The 10455-nt window shown below is 34.9% G+C and overlaps 1 protein-coding gene across 1 annotated transcript; it reads left to right on the forward strand.

Annotated features, from left to right (window-relative positions):
- Window positions 1-2286: 2286 nt before the first annotated feature.
- On the forward strand, window positions 2287-6169 carry LOC107478745 (LEAF RUST 10 DISEASE-RESISTANCE LOCUS RECEPTOR-LIKE PROTEIN KINASE-like 2.4). The gene is made up of 3 exons (XM_016098876.2): window positions 2287-3107; window positions 4551-4586; window positions 4673-6169. The coding sequence occupies exons 1-3, from the start codon at window positions 2375-2377 to the stop codon at window positions 5800-5802; spliced, it is 1899 nt and encodes a 632-aa protein (XP_015954362.1). The 5' UTR covers window positions 2287-2374; the 3' UTR covers window positions 5803-6169.
- The last annotated feature ends 4286 nt before the right edge of the window (window positions 6170-10455 follow it).

Genomic DNA, 10455 nt, shown 5'->3' on the forward strand with positions numbered 1-10455 from the left:
AAAATTAAATAAGAGATTTATTTATAATTTATTATATTAATTGAAATTATATTTATAAGAAATTTTATATATCAATTAAGCAATTTCTTATATATAATTTAAAGTTTTAGTAATTGAATGATAATAAAAATTTTATATGCTTTAATTTCAATAATAGATTTTTAGCTCTATTTTATAATTTAAAGAAAACTAATTTGATTATCTCCAAATATTAAATTAGAATATTGAGTTAAAAATAATTTGTAAATTGATGATTAAATGATAATTGTATAAATATTACTATTAGATTTAAAATTAGTTTTCAATTACTATATTACCTTTTAATTTTATTAAAATTATTAAATTACCCAAAATTCCCAACTTCATACACAAAATCGTAATCCCCAAATTGAACCCATTAACCCTTAGCCATCGTCTCACCACCGCCACACCCCATCTTTCTCCATATACACACGCATAACATCATCCACACACACATAGAGATGCTGAAGAAAGAAAGGGAGAAGAGAGAATGGGGAAGAGCAGGGGGAGAAAAGGGAGAACGAGACGGAAGGAGAGAGGAGGAGGGAGGAAGAGTGTCGCCGTCGCGCCACCATGCCTCGCCGTCAAACCCGTCCCGCTGCTGCCACCAATACCGACGATGAGAGAGAGAGATCGGGCAGAGAGAGAGAGAGCTCGTGAGGGAGCTACTATTGGAGCCGTTGTCGCGCCTTCGTCGCCGTTATTCGAATTTTAGATTTGAATAACAAATTGATAATCATTATGTTTTGAAAATAGTTTTTAACTATAATATCTTCTTACGATAATTCTTAAAAATCCTCTACTGACAACCCTTTCGAAGACGATGTTCTCGCTCTTCTACAGATTTTCTTTTCAAGAAACGACGAAGAAGCTTATGAAATTTTTTTAAGTTTAGCTTATGTGATATGGATGTATTAGTTCAGTTATTATTTATTCTTCCCTCTCACCATTAATATTATAATTATGTAAGAGGAATAGGATGGAGTTGTATGATTTGTATGTATATAATATGTACAAGTTACTTGGGTAAGGAGTTTTGTTTATGTATATGCTTGTTTGTTTTATTGTAGAAGTATTTTTTTTCCCGGTTTTTCAAATAAAACAGCAATATGGTTTTAAGTCAAGGACTCATATTTTATTATTAAATACATGAAGTCGTCGTAATACATCTTGCTATCAAAGTGGCGCAGTCGAAAGTGTGGCATTCTGATAGTGAGGGTGTTACATATTGTATGTTTACATAAGTTTTTTTTAAAAATAGAATGACATTATCAAAATATAAATAGCAATCTTTATTTTATATATATATATGTCACAAACAGATTAATAAATAAATTATGTTAGTCATATTCTACAAATAATTTAAATATTAAAATAATTTTAAATTTTGAAATAATACTAAATTGTTAATTTATATTATTTTTATTATTTTTTAATGAATTTAAATCTTTTAAAATAAAAAAATTTAATAAAGTAATAGAAAAAGAATTTAATCATCATTAGATTTTTTTATTATACATAAATTATTCTACTATTTTAATTTAAGAAGAGGAATGTCAAAAAATTATCAGAATTTATTATTTTTAATTATTAATATTTAAAAATATAAAAACGTTTAGTATAATAGTCTTGGTAAACCTGGCTCCCATGAAATTTAACTTTCAAGTTACTCCTTTTACGTCCAAAAAGTCTTGAATCATGGGTTTCATTTCAGCACTATGCCATCGATCTTGTTTAACTAAACTTGAATCTATCGCTCTCTTATCTTTCCTCCTAGAATTTTCAAATGAACATGCTTATCACTAATCACTTTAGTCTACACAATATATAATATTATATATGCTTTAGATTTTTTTTTTTTTTACAGTATCTCCCCAATCTAACATGTGAAAAATTAATTTATCGAAAATTAAAATTTTATTTAAAAATTTATCATTAATCGTAATTAATTATTTTATACATAAAATAGAATTCAAATTCTTAACACTTATTTAAATAAACTAATAAACTAATTACTAATCCAATCCAATTTACATATATACTTTAGATATTTAAATGAATAAAATTTAAACGGTATGAACTAAAGAAATTTTAAACTAATAAAATTTTTAATGATTTTTCTATAAAATATTATGTAGTAGCCCGCCGCTTCCAAGAAAAGTCTAGCCAAAGTCCAAGTCCAAATTTTTCGCGTGATTAATTTGTTGTTTTCCTCTATTCCCTGAAACAACTAAGAAACTCTCTTTATTAGCTTCTCCGAGTCATTATTATTAATAAGAGCTCCTCAACAGTAATAATAACTAATAAGAGCTCCTCCATCTCCATAACCTTGTTTCATTCTCTGCCTAGAATCATGATGAGCAACACCATTCTTGTTTTCTTTTTCTTCTTCTTTACAACTCTGCAGCAATCCTACTCTGAAAACAATGACACCTCATACTCCATTTGCAGCAAACCATTCAGCTGCGGAACACGCATCACCAACGCATCCTACCCTTTCTGGGGAGGGAACAGACCCCAGTTTTGTGGAACCAATGGTTTCAAACTCACCTGCACCAACAACACTACTTCACTTCAAATTGCTTCGCAAAAGTTCCATGTACTTGCCATAAACCAAACTCAGAGTACCATGAGACTCGTCAGAACAGACTTTGTCTATGATCGCTGTTCTTCCAACCTCACCAACACTTCTCTCAATGGAAGTCCCTTTCATTTTCTCCCAAACACTCTTCACAATATCACTATATTCTACGATTGTCCATCTGGGGATCATTACACCAACAATTTTACGTGCCAGAATGATAGCAGCAAACGTGGTTTCTATGCTGTCAATGGAACTCAGGCTCAGCAGTTTCGGAACTGTGGGGTTAGTGTTCAAGTGCAAGTTTCAGGTTCTGTAGGGAATAATCTCAAGGGAGCATTGGATGAAGGGTTTGATGTGCAGTATGATGCAGACTTGTCTTCAAAGTGCAAAACATGCACGGAATCTGGAGGAGTATGTGGCACCAATAACGAAACTGATTCCTCTCAGTTTTCATGTTATTGCCCCACTGGAACTCATGCTTCTGCTTGTTCTTCTCATAAAAGTATGTTCTCTTTTAATTTTCTCTTGCAAATTTACCATTTAAGTTTATCTAAGTTTGGATGAATTGGCAATGAGTTCACTTATCGGTTTGAATAAATATTAGAAATTTAAATAATTCTACTCTTGTATATGAATTATAAAATAATTCATTAACCATCAGATTCATGACAAATTAGAACTTAACTTATTTGATTAAAAATATTGTAAAAATTAAAAAAAAACATTTATCTAAACTCTACAACACAAATGTATAATTATCTTGATTTTTAATAATAATTAGTTTTAAGGGACTTCTCAATTAGCCTTTGGATTAAGTTCAAATGTGTGAAGAGGAATGCAATGGGATCGGAGTTATGCCAATCGTAGTCCAAAAACAACAGAAAGAGAGTCAAAATTCATCTAACTAACAATAATAATAAATAAAATCCAATTACCAAATGGTCTTTTTATTCCCTATATTATAATCTTATTTTATACCAAAAGCTAAAACCAAAAGAGCATCATCACTACTAGTATCGAAAAACCAACTATGACTAATTTTCTTGTGTTCACATTGACTTAGGTGTCTAACCTCTCTACTGTACTAATTAAATTAATATAGCATGTGTGTCATGAGAACAGAGATGGATTTGGTTACATATAAATGGGATCTCCAATTCTCCATTGCAATGATTGCTCCTTAAGATACTCTTAAATTATAGCACATACCTTTTTTCTAGCGTATTAAAGTTGACTTAAAGACGTTCCCACCTAACAATGCCCCTATTTGCCGTGTTTATAAAAATGCATACTCTCTGCAGCTGTGAAATAATAAATCTGATGGATTAAACATTGCCAATTAGTTTAATTAGTGAAAGAGATATTAAAATAATGAGAAAGTATAGGGAGCCAATGATCTAAGCGTACAATGTGTATAATGAAGGTTTAGAAAGTATTAGAGATATGATTATTAGTGTTACATTGTCCTATCAGGTTACGCTTTTGAGATGAGTGATTTCAGGACATGGTATTAGAGTTCCAGATTTAGAAGGTCAAGAGTTCGAACTTTGGTGAATCCAAAATTAGTTTTTTATAACATGAGATATTTATTATCTTACACATTGTACGTTTAGCCATAAAAATGATTGACATTGTCACATAGGAACAAATTTAACATGTCTAAATTGTCACCTAGTTCCCCACAGTTGTTGACTTGTCACTACCTTTCTCCGTAATTTAATGCATCCTACATGATGCTGTGGTGTGACAGATACTATCAGCAGATATCGTGTAACGCATGCATTATTTAGCATTGAATATTTCTTTTTAAGGAAAGTAGCTGTAACATTCTCTACTTTTTTATATCTAAACTTGTAAAACTCAAAAAGTGAAATATTTTCCCATTTGACAATCACTTCTCCACACTACTCATCTAATTATGATTAATTTTCCCCCCTCTTGGCAGGTAGTTCGAAGCACAAAGTCTTGAAGCTAGTTTTAGGTACAAGTTTTTTCAAATAAATTTGTTACCTATTAATATGAGTCAAGTTTGTAATTAGATTTGCTGATGCTGAATTGTACTGACAGGTTTCCTAGGAACTGGAATTGGACTACCTCTGATTGCTGTGATCATATGCCGCAATAAAGCTAAGGTGTGGAAGTTCATAAAGAATCAATTAGGATTGATGAATAAGCATGATCGAAATATAGAAGCCTTTCTAGAAAGCCAAGGTCCACTTGGTATAAAAAGATATAATTTCTCTGACGTGAAGAAAATGACCAACTCCTTCAAAGTCAAACTCGGAGAAGGAGGTTATGGTTCTGTTTACAAGGGAAAATTACCCAATGGTTCCTCTGTGGCTGTAAAGATGCTCAATGACTCCAAAAGGAATAACGGCGAAGAATTCGTCAATGAAGTTGCCAGCATTAGCAAAACATCTCATGTTAATGTTGTCACTCTTGTCGGATTTTGCCTCGAAGGAAGCAGAAAAGCTCTTATTTATGAATTCATGCCTAATGGTTCTCTCGAAAAATTTGTTCACAAAAAGGCCGATCAAAGCACTCCGGCCCTGAGTTGGGACAAGTTGTACCAGATTGCAATCGGGATAGCTAAAGGATTGGAGTACTTGCACAAAGGATGCAACACTAAGATTGTGCATTTTGATATTAAGCCTCATAATATTCTCTTGGACGAAAATTATCGTCCAAAGATATCAGATTTTGGACTAGCTAAGCTCGGCACAAAGGATGAGAGCATTATGTCAATGTCATATGCTAGAGGCACAGTTGGATATGTGGCTCCGGAGATGTGCAACAAGAGTTTCGGAGGTGTATCTCATAAATCTGATGTTTATAGCTACGGAATGATGCTGCTAGAAATGGTTGGAGGGCAGAAGAATGCGAATGTTGAAGCGAGTCGGTCGAGCGAGATATACTTTCCACAATTGGTGATTTACAAGAAGCTTGAGGTTGGGAGTGACTTGGGGCTTGATGGGGTGATGAGCACAGAAGAAAATGAGTTGGCGAAGAAAATGATTATGGTGGGTTTGTGGTGCATTCAGACAATTCCCTCTCAAAGGCCAACCATAAGCAGAGTGATTGACATGTTGGAAGGTAGCATGGATTCTATGGAAATGCCACCAAAACCAACCATGTCATCTCCTCCAAGATCCACAACAGACTTTTCCACTGCATCATTGTCAGGGGATAGTTGTTGATAAATCCAACGTTTCTGTGCTGCACAAGTTGCATGTGTTGTTGTTTCAATGTTTCCAACAACAAAAGATGTTGCTAATAAAACTAAAAGCTACAGGTTTTCTTGGTGTGACTTTGATTCTGTATATCATGTAGTATACAGAATAATAGAATGAGATGCTTATTTGGTAGTACTCATTTGTACCTGAAAATCTTATAAATATGTACGTTATATTTAGATGATGGAGTTGAAAATGGTTGAGTGTAGATCAATCAAACTTTGTTTTATCTTTACATTTTTTGAGTATCCCATTGCAAATGTTTCAAACAACCCTTGTCAATGTCGATCATAATGAAATTGATTGAATACAAAGATCCTGTGGATGCTTCCGTTTCTTGGTCACATACTCACATCAGACAATCCGGTATTTGTTTTAGGATTGACCATTTCACATTTTCTCATCATTTTCTTTTGAGCGTGAGAAGAAGTGAAATTGAATCCTATAATTTATCCACACACTAATGAGTATAATAATATCACTAAGCGAAAAAGGTTACAAGCTCTCAGAACAACCATAAATGATAACACTCTTTTAAGGATGGAGTAACTATAATTGCATAAATCATCTTAAAATATACCTCGATTAATGAATAATATTGTCTAATAATGTAGTGAATTATTCTAAAGTATTAAGCTCTGCATGCACAAGAACAAGAGCTGAATTTTGAAGCTCACAATTTTAGCTGAATATAATTACGGAAAGTAAAAACTCGGTCTCTGTCCATTTTAAATTAGGACAAGGCGATCCCTCACCAAAAAAGTCACCCACACCAGTCCCTGTCCCTACATAAAATAACCCATCACGCCCTCTCCCTTGTATTCCCGTCCATAATTGACAAAAAAGTCTGATATAGCACTTATCGATGCTAATCTGGCAGTTAGTCCAGAGTTAAGTTCCATGGATTAGGGTTAATGGATAGGGGTTGATTTGTCCCCTTGTCACATTCAAAAACGGCGTCATTTTTGGGTTAAAGAGGGAGGAAACGTTAACTTCATCCTCTGGTTCCCCAACCTCTCCACAAACTATTCGTATTCTGAACAATAATAACGAAACCCTAGAGTACCATGGTTGGGAGTGGAGAACATTACTCATCCTCCAACCTGCGAGCTGGAGGCGATAGTTTGAGTTGTAGCATGAACTCTAACGAGAGTGTTGGAGGTAGAAGGAAGAAGAGATGGCTCTCCCCAAAATGCTATTGCGAGTCTCATGCTATTCTGTTCATGTCTGGGACCAAAAATAATTCAGATAGGTTATTCTTACATTGCTCTAACTTCAAGGTATGTTCATAGACAGTTATGTGTTGATTGTGTTAAGTTCTATACTTACTTCAAAGTATGTTCATGATTTTAACCTTTTGAATTTGTTTAAATGTAGACTGCAGAAGTTCATTGCTCATTCTTTGTATGGCTAGATGATTATATTTCTTCGTTTAATGAGTATGCTTTGAAGACAATACCAAATGGGGTATTACCGCAGAGCCAACATTGATTTGAAGGCCTAAGTGATGCGGTGGATGAAAAAGTGGAAGAGCTAGAAATTAGGTTGATTAGATTAGAAAATCAATTGGAAAAGAGCAAGAAAAAAATGGGTGAAAGTTGGGTTAGGTTGTAATATTTTTGCATTTTTTGGTGGGGTTATGGTTGCTTGTTTATTTAGGACAACTATATATGCAACTTAAATGAATAATTTTAGGGTATCCAAGAATTATGTGACAAGATGAAATTGCATATGTAAACATTGTGAAAATTAAATGAAGATGAATTATTACTATCACTGTTTAAAGTTTGTTACCTGAACTTAATGCAAATTAGTGCAGCAAATATTTGTACATGTAACATGAATTTAAGTAAACCTTACAAACATAGCAATTCATACCATTATATTCATATTGTTAACAAACATGTAATTCATTTGTTCAGAGTCATAATATCATTGCAGAGACAACATGGCCCTAAATAACAGTTACACATTTGTAAATACCAAAATATCAAAACAACAGTAAGACATTTCTTGGAATCATTGAATCACTTCAAACTAAAGTGTCAAAACACCAAAACAACAGTAATTTGTTTCTAAATCCCTATTAGCACTGTGACTCTTGTTTAGGAGGCCTGAAGCCAGGTGTTGGCACAAATTTCAAAAATTTTGATGCAGTAGTTGAAGTTGCAGCAGCCAATGTCTCTTGAGAAATTGCATCATGAGTGGTTCCTAGAGTTGCCTTCCCAGTTATTGAGTCATTTGGTTGGAGCTGTGAGGTGTGAAGCATCAGGTTCGGTGCATGAGAAGGTTGAGATTTGAACTATAAGGTTGGCCCCGATCCTGGTATGGGTGGAGGCATGAAACATGGAGCTGGTTGCCTAATAATCTGGTGCTTCTCCCTAAATGGTGTAGTGTTGCCATTGGAGTTTTCTCCTACAACCTGTAACAAGGTTACTTTAACATTTATATGAATGAAAAGTTTGAGGGATTGATATGTAATAAATTCTTGTATGAAATAGGTTTTTATTTTTTTTAAAACAGAAAAAATGACATTCTCAGCTTGTGGTGCATATTGTGATACTGAAATTTCTTCTCTTTGATTTTGGGTCGATGCACCATGTAAAATCCGGTTAATTAATGACTAATTAACCCATAAATTAAAATGTTGAGATTTTGAGTTTTATCCTTCAATTCCCAGCCCTTAGTTTTGAGTTTTATGGACAAAAATGTTGAGATTTTGAGCTCCTTTGTGTTATAGGATCAAATTAACTTGAAGAGAAGGCTTGTTCTTGCTCCTTTGATCCTTAGGTAAGGTAAGAGAACTCAAACCCTAGTGAAAGTGTTGAATTTTGATGTGATATTGTGGCTTAGGCATTATATATGTGTGTTTTAGAGCTTGATTGGTGATTTTGGAAAGCTTTGGTGTGGAACCCCAAGCTTGGAAATCTGTTGGTGGAGTTTGGAAACTTTGGAAGTTGAATTTGAGAGTATTCCGAGTTGAGCGGAAATCGACCAAGGTATGGTTTTGGTTTCCTGTATCTAAAATGTAATGTGGTTGTGAAAACGTAGGCTAGTAACCCTAGGATAGTGCCTTGGAATTGTTGATGTGGTTGTTGGATAATTTGGTTGAGTTGAAAATATATGAATGATGGTGGAAATGATTGTGAGTGGTTGTAATGGTTGGTTGGTGGACGAAATCGTGATTCATTCTTTTCACTTCAAAAATCCAAGGTAATGGCTCCAAAGACTTGGTGCACAGAACCATGGTCCAAAATTAACTTCACAGTCTCGCTCAACTAACCAGCAAGTGCACTGGGTCGTCCAAGTAATACCTTACGTGAGTAAGGGTCGATCCCACGGAGATTGTTGGTATGAAGCAAGCTATGGTCACCTTGTAAATCTCAGTTAGTGAGTGGAATCATAGGGTCAAATGGAATTAAATTGGATAAATAAAATAAATAAAACGGATAGAAGTACTCATGTAATTCAATAGTGGGAATTTCAGATAGGCGTATGAAGATGCTGTGCTCCTCTTGAATCTTTGCTTTCCTACTGCTTTCATCCAATCCTTCTTACTCCTTTCCATGGCAAGCTGTATGTAGGGCATCACCATTGTCAATGGCTACATCCCATCCTCTCAGTGAAAACGTTCCTATGCTCTGTCACAGCACGGCTAATCATCTGTCGGTTCTCAATCAGGTTGGAATAGAATCCCTTGATTCTTTTGCGCTTGTCATCACGCCCAGCCTTCAGGAGTTTGAAGCTCGTCACAGTCATTCAATCCTAGAATCCTACTTGGAATACCACAGACAAGGTTTAGACCTTCCGGATCCTCATGAATGCCGCCATCTATCTAGCTTATACCACGAAGATTCTGTTGGGGAATCTAAGAGATATGCGCACTTGAGGTACAGCAGAGCTCCACACCCTTAATCTATGGTGTGCAGAAACTCCACCGTTGAAAATACATAAGTAAAAGAGGTTCAGGCATGGCCGAATGGCCAGCCCCCCTAACGTGATCAATAGCCTCTTAAGATGAAGAATAATACAAAACTGAGACTAAAGATGTCTAATACAATAGATAAATGTCCTATATATACTAGACTAGCTCCTAGGGTTTTCATGAGTAAGTAATTGATGCATAAATCCACTTCCGGGGCCCAGTTGGTGTATGCTTGGGCTGAGCTTGATCTATCCATGAGCTGAGGCTTCTCTTGGAGTTGAACTCCAAGTTATAACGTGTTTTGGGCGTTCAACTCCGGATCATGTTTTTCTGGCGTTTAACTCCAGACAGCAGCATGTACTTGGCGTTCAACGCCAAGTTATGTCGTCAATTTCCGAATAAAGTATGGACTATTATATATTGCTGGAAAGCTCTGGATGTCTACTTTCCAACGTCATTGAGAGCGCGCCAATTGGAGTTCTGTAGCTCCAGAAAATTCATTTCGAGTGCAGGGAGGTCAGATTCCAACAGCATCAGCAGTCCTTTTGTCAGCCTTTTTCAGAGTTTTGTTCAAGTCCCTCAATTTCAGCCAGAAATTACCTGAAATCACAGAAAAAACACACAAACTCATAGTAAAGTCCAGAAATATGAATTTAACATAAAAACTAATGAAAACATCCCTAAAAGTAGCT

Source organism: Arachis duranensis, chromosome 3 (assembly GCF_000817695.3).
Source record: "Arachis duranensis cultivar V14167 chromosome 3, aradu.V14167.gnm2.J7QH, whole genome shotgun sequence".
In the NCBI taxonomy this organism is placed as follows: Eukaryota; Viridiplantae; Streptophyta; class Magnoliopsida; order Fabales; family Fabaceae; genus Arachis; species Arachis duranensis.